Here is a 19,772-nt window from a genome sequence, read left to right on the forward strand (position 1 = left end):
TTAATCTACGGTACTTTAACATTTAATATAGTTTACCATTTCTACTTCTTTAATGCTCAACTTTGTGATGAAAACCATCTCTCATGTCACCCCACTTCATCTTGCTACTGCACCTGGCAAGAGTGTATGCTTCTTGCATTTGTTGGTTACGCACATTTGATATCACCATGAAAAAGGTTGAAACCCTCGGCACATTTTTATTTAAAAAATAAATAAATAAATAAATCCTCTCACCTTTGCCTCTTCTCCACGGCACTGGGACAACGCCACTTCATTTTCTTCACAATGCACCAACAAGTTTGTTTTGCTAATTGCTACCCTCTTTCTGAATCAAGTTCGCTCATAAGCAGTAAGAAGCTGGACCAGTCCATTGCATGAGAAGGGAAAGCTCCCCCAGCTCGAGAAATTATCATGATAGATTAAGCCTTTACTTGTGTTTTTAAGTATGTGAATTAAGACTAAAACAATTGCTTTGAATTGAAGAATACTTCATTAATCTAATTTTATGTGATGTTTCGTGGCCCCTGGTAAACTCAGGGGCCCAGGCCTTACGGTAAATCCATCTATGGCTATTCCTTATAAAGGGTTATTTTGCAATATACCCAGTCTCTACGTTTCTGAGAATTATCAGGTAACACACGCGCACACACACACACACACACACACACAGTTGTGTGTGTGTGTGTGTGTGTGTGTGTGTACCCTTTACTTTGTGTCTTGTCTTCAGCTCAAATCATCCTGGTGTTTATAAATAATAAAAGAACCATTATGCTGTGATTCACCTGCAAACCGCAGGCATGGTGCACGTAGCGTTAGCACGTTGAACAGAGGTCACTTGACTTCACTCTCGTTGCTCATTTTGAGTGAGTCACTCACCGAACTGCATTTTGAGGAAAATCTTGTGTCGAAGACTACACAAAGCAGAAAACAATCCAGGCTAAACCTTTCCCATTAAACTTTGAAATATGTTCATTATTCGGGTATGAATACAAGTATGCTGCAACCTCTATAGTCACATGCTTCCAAGTTCATTATAATGGAAAAAACTTTGGGCTAAAATATGGCCCACCAGCCCATTGCCTTTTCAGACTGAACTTGGCAAGGCGTCTGACGCCCTCGACTTTCCCATTCATTGTGTGTGTGCTGAGCAGGTGTCATCTCATTTTGACGCTGAGTGTCGCTTGAGCTACTAGAAAAATATTCTATTCTGGAGCATTAACGCGGTGATGTCAAAAAGCTTCTCCAATGGGAAAGGCTGGCGGAGTGATTTCTGAGTGCGAGTCTGGCGGACTTGTACTGTAAACGGCAAGGGGAAAATGGAGGACGCTCTAATACATGCGGTTTGTCTTTGTCCCGAAATTTGGGATGTCAGACAAAATGCATACCATGACAGGGAGCAAGGTCAGGGCTTTCTTTTGTGAAAAATACAGCGACATCTTGCCGAGGTGCGGTATATTTCTTCAGCAGGAAAAACCTTTCTGTTTACTTCCTGGTTGGCTGCTACGTCAGCACTTCCAAATATGGCCGCACCCCATTGCTGTCGACATTGTGCTTCGTTGCGGGGCCTTTCACACTGAGCAAGTGCAGCATGAAAAGGTCAATCAGTGTCCTGTAAGAACTACTGTTTGACTCTAGAAGAACTTTACATCTCCCCTTTAACACAAAAATAGAAAGGCGTGCTTGTATTAAAGGTCTGTGTCTAATTATGATCTGGTCATTTGGTTCAGTGGTCCAAGTCAGTGCAGTTTTTTATTAGATGTTAAGGGCAGGAATAGAAGACTGAAGGACTGCAAAGACCAACTTGAAGAAAAATAAGACAAAGAACGCACACAGAGTGTCAAAGAGACTTTGTCAGGCCAGACGAAAAACCTTCTCTCTGTCAAAACAGATGCAACACTCTTTTAAACTGTGTATAATTGTCGCCTGTACTTTTTACTTCTCGCAATAGGGCTAATTGGCTGTAGCCACCTTTCTCTGACCTCAGTCTGTTTTTAACTGAATTGGAAACCAATGGCGAAGGAGGAAAAATCATCAGCAAAGTTTCTTTGCAAGTAGGGCAGGAGGTTAGGGGGTTTGGTACAATGAAAATTACTTTCAGATGTTGAAATTATGTAACCGCTTCTGACAACGCCATCACCACTTCTCGCCCTGTTGCTGCGTTCAATCTCTTGTAGATCCTTTCTTTCTTTCTTTCTTTCTGAATTTCCCATGTGCTCACAACAGCTTAATCTTCTTCAGCCCTTTCTGGTGTACAGTGAAGGTTCATGTTATTACATAGTAGCAGCTGCCAGCTGGCCTACGCCTCTGGAGTTCATTCAGGGCTAGCGCTTTTATAGACCTCTGCAGTGTCCTTCAACAGTGTACAATTAGACCTCAGTTGGACTGCTTTTATGGCTGAGATGTGACAAAGTGGAGGGTGCAACTGCAGCCTGCTTAACAAAGAACGCTTAAACTTTCCAAGACCCAACAAAAATTACCAGTACTCAGGTGGCTTCAATCGCCCAGGGTTCTTTGTGTTTTTGTATCGCAAAGGGATACGTTGGACTTTGTGTCGCTCATCAACCACAGATATTATTTGTGAAAAAAACAGTGGTCAGTTTTATTTGGATCATGTTCACGTCTGGTGCATTCATCTACCATTCCAGCATTCAAACGTACGTATTGTTTAGTATAGGTAAAACTAACGTTCCCACTAGGTAGATCATCTGCAGTCTTAGTTGTGCTGCGTTGAGCAGTAATGTCATGTCGGATAATTGTGATTGTCTGACAATGCATTTCTTATTTACTTAGTTGATTACTTTAAGATACATCTACCTCTAATAAGATGTTTTTAAATAACAACATATCCATGTCTGGTTTTTCAGTCTATGAAAACAAATAATTAAAGGCTTTACTATTTAAATCAGTATGTAAATCAGCACAGCATTGGAATTTAATTATCTTTGGGCATATAAGGAGGGGCTTGTAATAAGATGTGAATTTAGCACTAACCCTACTCAGCTTCATTTTCGTCATACTTGTCAAAATGATAACAAAATCCTGCATTTTTATATCATTGAGCTTGCAGAAATCTTCATCTTGGTAGTGTGTCACTGTGCCTGGAGGTTACAGGCCATGAGTGACTTTCCGCACCACATTGAGCGCATCATAAATAGTGCTCCTTCTTAGTAAGAGTTGAATGAAAAGTGACAGAAACAAGATGTCGTTGGATGATAATGTGTTTACAATTACAATCCTTAATAAATCTTTAATTGAAAAATCTGTCATTGTTCTTGCGCAATTGAAATAATGAGGGAGTAAGAAATTACAGAACTGCTATTGGCTGGCGGCCAGTCCAAGGTGTACTCCGCTTCTCACCTAAAGTTCGCTGGGATAGGCTCACCCATGAATGACCCTCATGAGGAAAAGTGGCGTGGAAAATGGATGGCTGTATGGAATTACAGCATTCATCTAATATCTTCAGATTCACTTGGCTTCATTTTCAAAAGCACAAGGATTTGACTCAATGGCTTTTGCAGTACGTTTACCTCTTCTCTTGTATTAGGCATCCTGTTTCCAAAATGGCCACTTTTCCTTCAAGTAGTACAGTTTGCTGTCTTCTTGTTCACCCTGGTGTGGATAGGCTCTATAATTTGTTTCTTCTCAGTTGAGAAATGTCAGTAGGTCAACAATAAGAAATCCCAAGTTTGACGTGTTGGGTCACAACCAAATGCAAACACTGCTGGTAAATTCCACAGCAGACCCAGAGGGGGGGGGGGGGGGGACCCAGGAAATAAAGGAGAAAAACACCTTCTGTTTTGCCTGCTGGAATGTTAATAGCTGGTGCGACCAAGGGTAGACTGACACTTGGCCTGCCTATTGTTTTGGTACTGTTAATGGTTTTGTTGTTGTTGTTTTGCCAGGCATCCCATTCTTCATCACTAAGCCAAGTGTTTATTTGGAAGTAAAGAAGTAAAAAAAGAAGTAAAAAAAAAAAAAAGGACTGGAGTAGAGTGCAACCTCTGAGGTTGAACACAATCCATTATTCAACTTCATTATATTTTGAAACAATTGCTCATATAGAAAATAATAGAAGTTGATTGAATTTGTTGCTGACTTAAACTGTCACCATCATAAAACCTTAAAACTCTACAGGCAATGGTTTAAGAATTGTGCTCAAATTCTGTATTGTACAACATTCGACTGAGATCCATATTAGTATTACAGCATTGTCTTTCTGTCTCAATATCTGCATACAAATTGATGCATATTCTATCATTTAGTCATATAATGTATAATTATGTGAGTGTAAGATTCAATTTGTAGGTAATGAAGAATCGCTCCCTCTCATGCCAACTCACATAGGCGCACTTTGGACTATCCCCCAGATTTCTGGCCACTATTTAATGCAAAGTCATTTAAGGCATACACAAAAGTCCTCAGAGTTGTCACATAGACTTAAGTGCACATAAACAAGCACTGTGACGAAAACAAGTTTTAGTTGTAGCCTGGAAAATATTTCTGATAAATATATTTCTTCTCATCTTCACTGATAGTCGCTGCATGGATAATCTGTCCTCTGCAGGCCAAGTGAAAACATGATCCTCTGCTATTTATGGACAGACATTCCCAGTTAGACTTTTACATTTCTGACACTTCCCCCCTTAGGGTCTGTGTACAGTTGGGTTGAACCACGCTTGCTTAGTCTTGTTTATAAGTGATTACTGGATGAGTTGGGTTTACTACATTGCGTAAGCTTTTCTATATCGTGCTTGTAAAAAAATAATAATAATAATAATAATAAATGAATCTAAAATGCACGTGAAGTGGTGGACAAAAAGGGATAATGTTCAGAATAGTTTAAGGTTCCGTGATACCTAATCTTATCAACCTTTGACTATTTGCCAAGGAATTATAAAGCAATGAGTCACTTATCCCACTAAACCCAGGTTGTAGTAGTAGGCTATTTTATCCTCCGCTTTGAATTATTCTTTTAGTTCTTCATTTTTAAGTTTAACTCTGCAAATTAAAACCACTACTACATATTATTTGCCATGTTAAGATACAGCTATTCTTAAGACTTAATTCCCTACCGGTCAAGGGTAAAATGACCTTCTGAAAGTTGTTGGAGAGGCGTTGCTGTTCGTTTACACATCCACAGGAAGTCTGTCAGACAGTACCATATTTCTACTTGCACAAAACCAAGTGTTTTTCTTTTATTTCAAAAAATGTCATTCAATGAAGGGTAAATAAAGAGCTAGATAAGAATGTCCAAGGCAAAATAGTTTTCATGGAATGTTCTCAAAGTCGAACTATGATAGCTCTTGCCACATCCAACTGTAAATGTTGTGACTAATTGTCTTCAAACTACATATAAACACGGCCTAAATTTTTTGCTCTGGTGTCTTGTACACAACTTGACTGGTTTGCCTGATGAGAGCAGGCCTATTACAGTCGTCTCTGAGGTCTTTTTCTACATTTCAGTGTTTAAATTCAAGTTCAGTATTCAATCCTGTATTTTAAACCATCCATCCATCCATTTTCTGAGCCGCTGATCCTCACAAGGGCGTGCCAGAGCCTATCCCAACTATCATCGGGCAGGAGGCGGGGTACACCCTGAACTGGTTGCCAGCCAATCGCAGATATTTTAAAACAATTTAAAGATATACCAGTAATATTCTCAGCCATTGTGAAACGACGTAACTTACTTCCCACACAGGTATTGCCACCTTTCTAACTGCACAGTAAGGACTCAGATTGTTACTACTCATAGAGAGCCACCATTCTGCAAGGCCATGCAGCTGAGCAGGACAGGTTTAAAAATAAATAAATAAAGGATTGTTTATTTGTTGTTTATACTCTGATCATTGCTACTCTGACTTTATTTGGGCCTGTTGGGTTTCCCCTTCCAAATAGTACCATGAGAAACTGGGAAAACCGCACGGGATTGAACCATAAATCAGTATGAGACACTCAAACAACAACAAAGAAAGAGAATGACAACTGCTGGTTATTCTTTAGTCAAGCAGATTCATCATTGCCTTGTCTTTGAGTTTTCACAAGGATCGCATTAACATTTGAAGATATCTGGCGAGAAAGAACAAAACAAACACACATGCTAACATTAGCTTACCCTGTCTTCTACAGTCTCCACTTTGCAATAGTGATCTGTTTTCTTGCTGCCATCAGCCTTCTCTCAAATAAAATGTGTCTCCTTACTGTGGCCAACAGACTAATGCAGAGATGTTCATTTAATTATACCAATTTACTTTGTAAGTAGAGATGTAAATACAGAAAAAGACTATCTCCAGCAAAGGGCAGTTTGGCGTCCTGATACATAATTGTACTGGTGCATTTGTATAGCTGAGTTGTGTAAGTGCATGGCACAGAATGTTTTAACTTGGACTTGGCTTTTGGTATCCAGCTTGCAAACTAGTGTACAGTAGTTGAAAATCAACCATCCCAAACTGAGGTAGGTGGGGCTAAATACAAGTGTGGCAACGGTGTACAGTGTAGGTGAAGAGGACCTTAATACTCCACAGAATTTGGTCATTTCTAGATAAGTTACAATAACACGACTGATAAATCTGTCCTACTGACGAGGGACCGGCAGTGCTTTTACATGAACTACATGATACTCCCTTACCAAGGTTAGCACCTTGGGCGACCAGATGCTAGAAATTGTATCTGGTAGTACTTGGTTTTGCCAATGGAAAATATTAATGTCGAGCCAAGTAGGTAAAGGCAGTGATAATGGGGGGTAATGTGGCCACAGAGTCTTAAAACTCTTCCTTGGTTAAGTTCATGATGGGAATCCCCCTCACAACACAGACTTTATTGAATCAGTACTTCATGTGGCATCACAAAATTGCTTGTGACGCAATGGGTGAGTACTCTGTTGTGTATATTGCTCCGCCCACACAGCTACTTCCTAATCCCGATGTGTGTTGTCATGCCTTTGTGTGGCTGCTGTCCAGACTGCGAATCAGTCAGACTGTGAGCAGCTGGACTTCAATCACTGACTCCTTGTTGCGAGTTATTCTAGTCTCCGGCCACTGTTTGTTCTGGGTGAAGGCCTGTTTTCTTGTGCACTGAGGATGTTATGAGTCACCTGTATGATATAGTGGTCTACTGTACTGGTCGGTTATGTCTGTGTTAGATAGTAATGTTTTATTAATGCACAGACTCCACTTTGTGCTGCATATAAAGTAGAGAATATGACAGCGGTGAAGCGGTGTTGTTTTGACTCCTAAAACATTTATTTATTCTAAGAACATGGGGCTTTATGTTTGTGAGGGTCTGAAAGTAACCTTACCCTGTGAGTGCAGAGGCGATCCCACGCTGAATATAGCGCCCCTTACTGCCAGCTGGTCATGCTATTTAAAATAGAGTTGGAGGGTATGCGCGGGGCAATTTACCGTCAGCATTCAGCAGGACCCGTTGGCTGTTTATCCGTGGAACTGGAATGCAAGTCTCTTTTTCATCAAGACCAGGAAGCATATGCTCCACATTCTAAAGTCGTTCCTCTTGAGCTTTACCACCACAAAGTCCCAGTTTTAAAAAATTGGAACACTTACCGGGAGTAACAAATCGTGTCTGATTTATCAGTCGCACCTTTCAACCAAAGTCTGTTGTCTCAACTAAGTTTGACAGATTTTCTCAGTTGTCAGTTGGAAAAAGTGACTCTGATTGTGACTCTGTGCGTAACAGCTAAACAGACTCGATGACGTGTCTTGATTCTGGTCTGCGAGCACTGCGTTGGTCTGTAAGTGGCGGCCTGCATCTGCCTGTAGCACTGAATAAATGGCAACAGCTGAGCAGGAGAAGTTTATCGGCAACACTCCTTGCCTTTGTGTGCGTGTGTGTGTGCGCGCGCATGTGTGTGTGCGTGCGCGTGTTACTGCATGCATGTGTACGTGCTCGCTTGAGATACAGGAGGAGCTGCAACCACAGCACAGTCTCACTGGGCACTCCTGAGCTCACTGCTGTCCTCTATTCCTCTGCCACTGGCCTCTGTTCCGCTTCCTCCCGCGGCTTACTTGTTTTTCCTGCCAAAGAATTGCCCTGTGGATTTTTTTCCATGTCCTTCGGGTGGAGATTCACAGAGCAACGCTGTCGTGACTCGCCAGCCGACACTGCAGAGAAGAGAGTGGGAAAGAAGGCGTGAGACGCTGAGGCAGACCAATCGATTATACTGATACAGAAGCGACGCATTGAAGGAGGAGAGGCAGCCTTCCTTCTTTTCATTTTTAGAGCTCTTCCCTGGCTTGCTCTGGACCTCTACAGAACATTTGGCTCACATTCTCCCTAAGAAAAAGACCGCTCATTTCAGGGACAACTGGGCTGTTTGTCAAGTCAAAGAAGAGGAGGGTGGTGGCCTTTAAGTTCAATGTTTGCCACTACCACAAACTAACTGATCTCCATTCTGAATGATTATGCTGGACATCAACCATTGCCTGTCCTTTGAACACTCCCCGTTGGGCTCTCCTCCAATGGGTAATGACATGGACAAGGCAGGCGTGAGCATGGATCATGATAGACAAGTCTATCACAACTTGAAAGAAGGTGGGCAATCAATCGCTGCATGCAGTCAGTAGACGCACCGGACATCCGATCTGATTTATGCAGCTTAGTCTACAGTCTTCACATTAGTACTGTATTTGCTTGATATAAATAGTTAACAGGACTTAGCTAGAGATAAATAATGGTTGTAAGAGGAATTTTGTATCGTATCCCTGACAAATAGTTTCAATACAATGTATGACCTGCATTGTCAAATCTTGATGTGTGACTATAGGTATAAACTGCTCAAGGTACACATCCTTTTTTGAAGTTGCTCTTATTAATAAGCAGATTTGGCTCATGTCACAAAAATGCATTGGGTGTGTCTTTATCCACAATTTCAACAAGTAGTTCACCACAATATGCGTAATGTATACCTCGCTTTGTCTCCATCCTGCTCTGGCTGTGTAGGGTGGCATTTTTCGTTTGTAACAGAGAACTGACCATTTTCTGTCAACCAATCAATGGACAGCAGTATGTCTATACCAGACAATTCCGTACTACCCTTCTGCGGCACACAGCTGCATCGATTGTAAAGTGGCGTTGGATCCGTTTTTGGGGGACCCTAGCAACCTTTGTCTGGGTAAATTTAAAAAATAATCAAATTGAACCAAACTGTACAGCTTTGTGGATAAAGGACTTTAGAGGCTAAAACAATGGACCTATATTATAGTCATCTGTTGATGTTTCTGTGCTGTCTTCAGCTATAATTTCTTGGCTGCTACATCACTGAATTTCTTGGTGGCTTACTGGGTTTCATAGATGAATAGAATAGTGTGAAGCAACTGTAAGAACCTGAATGTGTTGCTTGCGTATAACATTGCCGCTGCTTGTGTTTGTTTTTTGCTCGGTGCAAAGTGATGCGCACAGCCTTTGTAAATAGATCATTTTGACACCAATGCTAACTTTAACCTCCACGAGACATTTGAGTTTTGAGTTTTTGTGTCAGTGTGCATGTACCCTTTCAAGTACCGTATTTTCACGACCATAGGGCGCACCGTATTAAAAGACGCAGTCTCAGTTACGGGGTCTATTTCTGTATTTAACACATTCATAAGGCGCACCGTATTATTGGGCGCAGGCATGGTAAAACATTTGCTAGCTTAAAACATACGGTAGCATGCATGCATGCTAAAACAATGTTTTTAAAAAGGCATGGGGAGCAAAACTGAGTTCAGTTGTACTTTATTGAAGTATTTAACAATGTAAAATCCTCATCCACAAATCCATCAAAGTCCTCATGTTCTGTATCCGAAATGACCAACTGGGCAAGTTCTCCAACACACACGCCAGGTTCCTTCTCGTCAGTCTCGTTGCCGGGGGGCTGTTCATCAATGATGCCGGCTTTCGCGAAAGCTCAGACAACAGTCAAAGCAGATACCTTAGCCCAAGCATCAACAATCCATTCACATATGGTGGCGTAACTCGCTTGGCGTTGCCTCCCAGTCTTAGTTGCACTTAGTTTTTCGCTGCGGCTGTGAGATGGGCGCGCATGGAGTCACAGATCAACATCCCTTTTGATTATCCTTAACGATGACTTCGGCTGCAAACTTTTCTTTAGGCAGCATCTTCCTCTTAAAAATCACCATAGTTGGCAGTTTCTGTCCATTACCATGACAACCAAGCACAACAGTAAAAGCCGACTTCTCGTGCCCCGTTGTGCGTATCGCTACCATGGTGGTCCCCTTCTTCTCTACAGTGTGGTTCACCGGGATGTCGAAAGTGAGCGGCACCTCGTCCATGTTGGTGATGTGGTTGGGCTGGATGTGTTTGTCGTCAATCTTTTTACTGCAGTAGGACCGGAAGATGGCCAGTTTTTCCTTGTAATCCGCCGGAAGTTGCTGCGCCACGGTTGTCCTTGCCCGGATGGATAATTCTGTGCTTCCAACTTTGTGGGAACAGTTTAGGGATGGACATTTTTACTTCCATGATGACTGTGCCCTTGTACTCAAAGTAAAGTTAATAAAAATATGATTGCTTGAGTTTTGTGTTTGGTTGTGTATAAGAGGTTGACGAACCAGATCTTAGCCAGAACAATCACCATGCTGGATTGATGGACACAACCTTCCATAGACACACTCCAAAATCTTGTGAAAAGTCTTCCTTAACAAGTAAAAGTTGTAGCTGGAGGGATTAGACTCCATATTTTCACTCTCTGTTGTTAAGGTGTCCTCATGAATTTTGTCCATTCCGTGTAGGGACAATACATATATCATTCTTTTGTGTTTATTTGATCACTTCCACTCGTGTTTATGGTTAGGTACTATGTGGTCCTAGGGGTTACTTTTTAAATCATCTGTACGACCACACTAGCACAGTCAGATCATCCCAACTGGCCACCAAGATCTTGGCTAGGTTTCAGAGACCTCTTCCTTCCTAACGCCTCTGGACCCTCAGCCCAGACCACATCCTCCTCCTCTGTGTCAGTGGATGCACCTGAAATTAAAGCGATTAAAGCAGTTTTGAAACAATATACTGTATCACTTGTTGTTCAGTTTTTAAGTGAACCGACAAAATATCAGTCTTGTTAGTAGAAATCAAGGTATTATCCATAATTGTAGTTTCCTCCTGCTTCATATAAAAGCTGTAAATTGACCCTGCCTTCCTTTCTTATAAATGTATCAGTTTGGTGGTGCGCTCGTGTCCCAGTAAAGTCTTAAATTAACCATAATGGCCCTTAAACCTGATTTGATCCTGGAGCTTGTAATCCTGTATTCCCATGGAGATTTCCTGGGTTAGCAAATATTAATACCACCACTGACTGTGTGTACATACCCAGCAGGTCAAAGTGAAAAAAGTTCAAGGCCAGAGAACCTTTGTTTACATGCACTGTGAAGACTGGAGCACTGCATTGCTGTTTGTGAATTTTAGCCAATTATTAAAGTCCTGGTTTACAAGTACTAGAAGTGACAAAGACTGGCTCAACGAATAGCCGTTCAGTCAAGTTATGAAATGGGGTGTTTTGTGTGTGCGCGAAAGGGGATAAGGCAGCAGTGAGATGGCAGGATGGAGTAGAAGGAAAGTGCAAGCTTTTCTCTCCCAAAATAAACGTCCTCTCAGGAAGTGCCAAGCGGCACAGTGCCCTCCTCTTAACTCAGCCCGCCATGGCGCACTCGGGTAGCACGTGAGTTTCTTAAGTGTGTTTACGTCTGTGGGACAATTAATCTCTGAACTGCTGCACAATTGCAGACGTACAGTATAACTGAACGCGCATGGCTGTGTTTAGGTCTCGCTGTTTACATTAGTGAATGTGAGCTGACATGTTATTACTTCGAAGGGGAGTCTCATGTGCATGTCTGATCCCTAAAGAGGCAGTGTGTACACATTTGTAAATAAAACAGTCAAGGTGAGCTCACCAGCGAGGCTTCGGAGTTGAGGAGTAACATTTACGTGGACAGGCTTAAGCTCATTCCTGGCGCTTGCAGTGTTGCCGGCCAGGCGTTTGTCATAACAGAAAGCGAATGCGGATCACTTCTGCGAGGACGGTGAGCTGGCCAGACCAGTACAAATAATGTCATTTTGTAAGTGTAAAGTAACAGGTGCTGCTTGTCCTCAAACTAGCAGGCATAACTGCCGATAGAGGCATGCTTGCAAGCCTTGTTGTATATTTATGTTCAAGTTCACACACTTGTACCCTTTCAGGAGGGACAGCTGGTGTGTTTGTGTGTGTGTGAGTGAGAGAGAGAGAGAGAGAGAGAGAGAGAGAGAGAGAGAGAGAGTGTCACAGCTAGTTAAACCAAGCTATCTTGATGAAATAATTGATTGTAATAATGTTAAAATCCTGTGGACTGAAAAGAAACGAGAGTAAGGGTAGGCCTGTGTTACATCCGTTTTAGAGAAGATAATCAGTTATTTCCAGGAATTAGAGAGGTTGTATAATGCAATGTCAGACTTAGAACTAGTGCAAACAAATTTCAGCGCTGTTGTTGTTGTTGTTTTTTTTCCATTTATTTAATTATTTGTGTGATCTCCGAATATCCTTAATATCCTTTATTCCTTAATTTACACACATTGTGTTGCAATGAAAATAATACAACAGCAATTGATACTGAATAAATATGTTTGCTCGACCCTGTCCATGCAGAAATGGACATTTTTATTGTACTATATTCTCCATCTTACCTTTTCTGAAATGCTAATGTTTTAACTAACAGATTGCATTCAGCGATTAATATATGTCGGGGACTTTCTATGTTTCTGTCAGTGCAGTGGAACCTCCGATTTCAAACACATTCCAATAGTAAGATGTTAGCCAGGGTTCTGTTCCTGTCCTATGTTTGTCGTCATATTTATCTTTGCCATCACGGTTAACGTTCTGCTTTTTGTATTTAGAAGTTCCACCGTATTTGCAATGTTGATATGTAAATTTATCACACTCTGACTGCATAATTATGAAAGGTTCCCAAGGCACCCATGTCAAACATGGTCTAACATTGAGCCTGTTGTTATCCTTTGTCTGGTTCTCTAAATGTCTTTCTTGGTCTCTTGTGTTATGTAACAAGTGCTTCCTGTTTTAAAAAGATGGCACAATCGACCTCATTCTTAACCTCTTGCAGTATAATTTCCTCCAAAGTATTTCTTGTTTGTTCTTTTGCTGATTTATCTTGCTTTATCGTACCATCCGATGGTATGGTTAATTGTTCACCTATCTGTGCACACCCATACAAACAGAAACACATAATAAAATGGCCTATAAGAAAGAGGAAGTGTGTTGTACACTACTCATGAGCTCCTTGTACCCGCCTCTTTTGCTTTGAAAAAAAATACTTCAAGTGGGAGGAAGAACTGACTGCTAGAAAATGTGACTTCTTTATGTCACTCCAAACGCATTTGCATTCCTGTGGTGGTTTATTTATGTAAAAGTGGACAAAGGACCTGTGACCAGCGGGACAATAAGAAAAAACAAGGAGCAGCATTTTAATTTTTTTTTTCTTCCCACTTCACTATCTAACCGGACTAACTCCGATTTCCTCTTCTCTCCTTCACCTCCTCTGTCTCCATGCAGTCCTCCAGCTTAAACTCCAACAGAGACGCACGCGAGAGGAGCTGGTCAGTCAAGGGATCATGCCACGTAAGTGTCACACGTGCAAAATCGTATTGTTAGCTGCTCATGACCTAATGCTGTTGACTTGACACAAACTGTAAAGGAAGGCCTTATAGAAACCATTTAAAAAAGTGGCCCTTGCATCCTCAATGAGCATATGCAATGACATATCTGACTATACACATGTACTGCAGGATGCGGTTGCTAAACACGGCTATCCCCTTCTGTTGCTATCCGTCTATCTGTGCATTATACGTTGAATTCATGGACTAGTCTCAGTTTTTGCACATTAGTTATCAAATAGAAGCGCTTCCTCTTCGTCTGCATCCAACTTCCTGTTTCAGAGATGTGCACATCACACAGTAAGAGTAGAGTGAAATAAAACAAAAAGAAGCATGTAACTGCACAGGATGTATGATCGTGTAACTCCCAAACTTGTGATAGTGAAATGAAGACTAGGTATATTTTTACAGAAAGAAAACTAAGGTGCAATGAAGTTGAGCCAACATGAAAAATCCACTGCAGTGGCTTTTTGTCCATCTCAGAATTCTTTAGTAGGGTTAGTTAATCTATCTGCAACCATTTAATATGACAAGGCCCACTGCCAATCCCATTAAATTGTCCAGGTGGAATATGGCACAGTTAGAATGTGCAAATAGAAACTAAATGGAGAGCTATCTTGTGTCTGTGTGATGTATGTTCTCTAAGCCCAAGATTCTACAAACCGTCACTTTTTCGACTGCATCCTCATGTAGAGCAAGGCCCTATTAAATAATTGGACTGTAGGTGACGTGCACAGAAACAAAACAACATGATGTTTCATATCATGACATTGAGCGTTCTCTGTGCGACAAGAGAATCTTGGATCCTGTTGGTGGGATCCGGCTGAATTGTCAGCTCAGCCATGGTGTGAAATCATGGTTTGCAACGTAGGAGGTGCGAGTAAGAAACTTTCTGCCTTCAGTCCCTCATTAATGACCGTCTCTGTGGTCTTGAGCAAGGCACTTGCTCCAGCTGCTTTGATGTTAATAATTTGATTTTGTTTTTTTTAAATAATAATAATAATAATAGTGTGACAGGTGGCTGATAATATTAAGACCACCTTAAGGCTGCAGGCTAAATAAGAATTCCGTCATAGCCTTGACCTTGCGGGTGACAGAAGACAATTTTAAGATAAGAACAAAATGGCAAAAGTCAGTTGCACCAATTGTATATGGTGGTTAGTGGCACATACACAGCCTGCATTATCTAACATGTCAACTCAATACTGTACCAGATATCATAAACTCCAGACTATCTGCTCCATTTGTCCAAATTTCTAAATGGCAAAATCCGCCATATTCTTGTGAAGCCTTTTAATCGGAATCATATTGATTGGATAAGTATGTTAAAACATACAAATAATTTGTCTCTGGTAGTTGGAGTCACTCTTGTACTAAAGCAAAAAAGACACTATGATCAAATATACTTTTGGGCCCCAAACACAAATACACAGTACAGCGAGTCATAAGGCAATATAAAGTGTCCAGTAGTGTGGTAATATTGATCAGCAACAATTGTGCAAACGATGCACAGTGACAGAGCTACAACAATGAATGAAGTGACAATGGGAGAGATGTACAAATTGGTTTAACAATGAAATTTTGAGTAATAGTATAAGAACTTAATGGCAAAATTAAGCTGACCATCCAAACGTCAATCAAACAGTGACTGTTTTAGTTTAAATCCATCGTGGTCTGGAGCTAACTCCACACTTGCGTGACTTACGACTGACTTAGAAATCAGTACTTGCATCTCCTACCCGCCCACCAAAAAAAAACATGCGTACGCACACACACTCCACTGAGGATGTGACGTTATATCTCATAATTTCAACATCCAATTCCATGTTATTTAGTGTCACCCGGTGGCTGTGACAGAATAAGCGACGTACAGTAATGTTGTGTCGTGACGTTGACGCTTCGGTCACATCACAGTCGGTATGTAGGTCCTCTGAGTACGTCAGGAGTTGTGACACGAGGAATGTCCCCCACCCTCCCACACTTGGTGTCATTTCGTGGTCACAATGTCTACACCATGCGTGTCCCGGGCATGGATTTCACCAGCCCTTGACCAATCAGATGATAACTCTCTTTCAACACTCCCAACTGCCGCTGTCTTTTCAATATCCTTCCCCAAATAGTTATTTTTCAGACAACACAATTTTGATATACTGCTTAGTTAACCTAAACAATTTGTCAACTTTACTGACTCTATACTTTTCGGAATTCATTCTCTCGGATTGTAATGCACTTATACATGGTTTCCTCCCACAAGCCCATAGCAAACAGTTAATCCATCAGTCTGTCCACTTGCTCCCCATTAAAAATACACTCCAGACATCTGCTCATCAAGAATAGATGACGTTCCTGCAGAGCTTCTGTGCTATTCAGTAGATTTTTTTTTTTACTTACCGCCATTTCACTTTATTCTTGGCTGGCAAATGGTAAAATGGGTTACTAGTATTATACCTGCAGAGGAAGTATGTTTAATCGTAACAATCAGCTTTGATGGTTGTGATTGTAGTCATGGGTTGTGAATGGTTTGCCACACTTCAAACATGTATGGAAAAGACACGATGCAAAGACACTGACTGTGTTTCCTTGGCTAATAGCAGAGGTGGCCCACGTCGGTGAAGGCTGTGCTTCTGCTCCTGCACACGCTGCATGCAGCCTCGTCATCATCATCAGCGCGTGGTTGGGAATAACAATTCTGACCTTCCCCTTCTACGCCCACTTGAGCCTTTAACAGCTTTGTCACATTTGCCACTCGCTCAACGGAACAGGGCAGCGTTCTAGATTTCTGTTATATTATATTTATCTATTTATTTATTTATTTATTCCCCCTCAGCGCTGAAGAGCCCGGCAGCCTTTCATGAGCAGCGGCGGAGTCTGGAGCGTGCAAGGGTGAGTTAATTCCCTGAAAAGAAGCATTAAATAAATAAATACATAAAAAATTACATGCTACAAGGATTTCTAAGTTCTTAAAACCTATGTTGCTCTTCTCTGCCTGTACTTTGGATAAATCCCTACTTTGTACAAAGAAGGTGCCATTGTTGCCAACCTGCCTTCTCCCAAAAAAGACCTTAAATTACAGACCTGCCACAGAACTAATGTCATCATCGCATGATCTGTGCTTGTTGTGGTGGTTATTCTCATGTGTGTTTCTTCGGACAGACTGAAGACTATCTCAAAAGGAAGATCCGCAGTCGTCCCGAGCGCTCTGAGCTGGTCAGGATGCACATTCTGGAGGGTGAGGGTCCTCATTTTATTTAAACATGTTTTGATCTTTTTTAGTTGCATGCAAAATAAAAGTTACTGCAAATTCAACATTAAAGTTAAGGCTTTCCTCCACAGTTTTCTATAATATGTGCAGTGTTTTGGTAAACCTCATTTGTAATGAAGTCATGACTAAACACTTCTAGTTTGACAGACCTCAATGTTCAGGCGAGGTACACACATACCGCTTTTCAACATTTAAACAGATTTGAGACCCAACGCATGATGAGGAAAAAATCAGCAAGTGTATGCTTACAGCTCTTATACTGTGAGGTTTACTCGATGATTTACTCGAGACACAGCACATCACATCCAGAACAATATCCTTTGTAGTGCCAAGACTGAACTGTGAGAGGCAGCATGATGGCATCCAGACTGCTGGAAAATACAAAAGCAAAAATTCGTAGTAGAAAAGGAAGAACTAGAAGAATCTAGGGTAACTTTTAGCTTGTCTTGTAACATTATAGTTGCAAACTCTTCTCGTCTTTTTTACTGTGGTGAATGACTTGGGAGACATCTTACACACTCAACTCCTTTATTTCTGCCTGGTAACCGCGCAAGCCTCAGGTCATTTAGTTTCACGTCACAAAAAGATTTGTGTTCGTAAATATTGAACAGGTTTAACATTTATGATTGTTGGCCCTGACCGTTTTTCAAGCAGCGATCATTCTAAGCACACCCACACCACAGGCTAATCTATCAGAATAATCTTTCAGAAACATCTCACATTCTGGCTTTTGTTGACTTTGATTGTCACTATGAGTGTACCCCGCTTAAGTCAAATGAGGAAGCATTTCATCAAAAGTCCCCTCAGACCCCCAAGGAACTTTTTTTCCTGTGCATACTCGTAGCTTACCTATCCATGTCTGTTCTACAGAGACATCAGCAGAGCCCTCCCTGCAGGCCAAGCAGCTGCAACTGAAGAGAGCTCGACTGGCCGACGACCTTAACGACAAGATCTCGCACAGGCCAGGTCCCATCGAACTGGTGCACAAAAACATCCTGTCTGTTTGCCCTGATGAGAATTCACCACCTGGTAACTATGCCTCCATAAATGTTTTTTAAATGACACCAGGCAAACACATTCACATTTGAATAAGTATACAGTTGGGCACGGTGGCCGACTGGTTAGAGCGTCAGCCTCACAGTTCTGAGGAGCGGGGTTCAATCCCCGGCCCCGCCTGTGTGGAGTTTGCATGTTCTCCCCATGCCTGCGTGGGTTTTCTCCGGGCACTCCGGTTTCCTCCCTCATCCCAAAAACATGCACGTTAATTGAAGACTCTAAATTGCCCGTAGGTGTGAATGTGAGTGTGAATGGTTGTTTGTTTCTATGTGCCCTGTAATTGGCTGGCAACCAGTTCAGGGTGTACCCCGCCTCCTGCCCGATGATAGCTGGGATGGGCTCCAGCACGCCCGCGACCCTAGTGAGGAGAAGCGGCTCAGAAAATGGATGGATAAGTATACAGTTGCTTCACTGACAAACTTGAGTACACAATGAGTTCAAATGTTTGGACATACTTTCTCATGCTGTTGAAGGAGAAACTGTGTCCAAACCAAACTTTGAATGATGGTGTACGTAATTAGTTAACAATGCAATTATGCAAGGCCAGAAACAAAACAAACGAGCAACCAGAAAGTGCATTGCCTCTGTTTATTCCATCCATTTTCCGTTCCGCTTATCCCAGTGATTCTCAACCAGTGTGCCTTGAGCGCTCTTCAGATATGCCGTGGGATATTATAAAATTTTACGTAATTGCTCAAAAAATTATTTATTTACAAGAAATAATGTATCTTTGTTCATCTATTTATGCCATTGAGGCATATAGACAGAAAGAACAAAAAATGCTCTTCTATTAGATGGCAGAACGTACATACAGTAATTAATGTATCCACTTTTTGTGACATTTTTGTTTGTTGGTGTGCCGTGAGATTTTTCAATAGCAAAATATGTGCCTTGGCTCCATAAAGGTTGGAAATCACTGGCTATCCTCACTAGGGTCGTGTGCGTGCTGGAGCAGCTAACTCTGGGCGAGAGGCGGCGTACACCCTGAACTGGTTGCCAGCTAATCGCAGGGCACACATAGTCAAACAACCATTCACACTCACATTCACACCTATGGGCAATTTAGAGTCTTCAGTTAACCTACCATGCATGTTTTTGAAATGTGGGAGGAAACCGGAGTATCTGGAGAAAACCCATGCGGGCACAGGGAGAACATGTAAACTCCACACAGGCGATGCCGGATTTGAACCCAGGTCCTCAGAGCTGCGAGGCGGATGTGCTCACCCGTCGGTCGCCAGTCCGCCGCATTGCCTCTGCCAAGGCCAAATTGTTATATGTGCGTTTGCAGTACAACACTATAACTACTTAAATGATTTGTGGCAGGGTAGGGCTTGTTCAAGGAAGAAACAACTACAAATATGACCTCTTGTCAGAGTCTGCAAAAGTTGAATCGGGGCAAATACACTCTTCAGCAATAATTACTGAATTAGTAATTAGAGTAATATCCGCTCACTTCCAGTAATGTGTAGCCATTGTGCTTTATCTGCTCTTGCACCACCTCTCAAATTCCTACATTTGGACTCATCTGCATTGTAGTACTGTGACTTAAACATTTCCTCATATAGTTGTACCACTTCATACTAAATGTGACACAGCACAAGAGAAATGTCACAATAGCTATGTGGGAACATGGGGTCCTTGTTTTGCAAGATAGTTATGTATCGTAGTGCATACGTTCATGTGCAACTTCTCTAAAAAATATATATATTTTTTAAGTCATTTTCCGTAAGCAATTTTGAATATGTCAATTGGTTAGAGTTACTATTAAAACGCTAATTTTAATTACTGGCTCGATTATGTTGATTAC

The 19,772-nt window shown here is 41.6% G+C and overlaps 1 protein-coding gene across 4 annotated transcripts in view; it reads left to right on the plus strand.

The window, feature by feature from the left end:
* mrtfab (myocardin related transcription factor Ab) overlaps positions 1–19,772 on the plus strand; it is a 42,408-nt gene that overhangs the window by 12,020 nt on the left and 10,616 nt on the right. For 3 of the 4 annotated variants that reach the window (XM_061706448.1, XM_061706450.1, XM_061706451.1), the window contains 4 exons: positions 13,547–13,612; positions 16,475–16,530; positions 16,801–16,876; positions 17,780–17,938. In XM_061706448.1, coding sequence (XP_061562432.1) covers positions 13,547–13,612; positions 16,475–16,530; positions 16,801–16,876; positions 17,780–17,938 — 357 coding nt within the window. Of the gene's footprint in view, positions 1–7,952; positions 8,545–13,546; positions 13,613–16,474; positions 16,531–16,800; positions 16,877–17,779; positions 17,939–19,772 lie in introns of those variants that run through there. The other variant, XM_061706449.1, reaches the window with a different exon arrangement.

The sequence above is a fragment of the Phycodurus eques genome, chromosome 19, assembly GCF_024500275.1.
Source record: "Phycodurus eques isolate BA_2022a chromosome 19, UOR_Pequ_1.1, whole genome shotgun sequence".
NCBI classification, from domain to species: domain Eukaryota; kingdom Metazoa; phylum Chordata; class Actinopteri; order Syngnathiformes; family Syngnathidae; genus Phycodurus; species Phycodurus eques.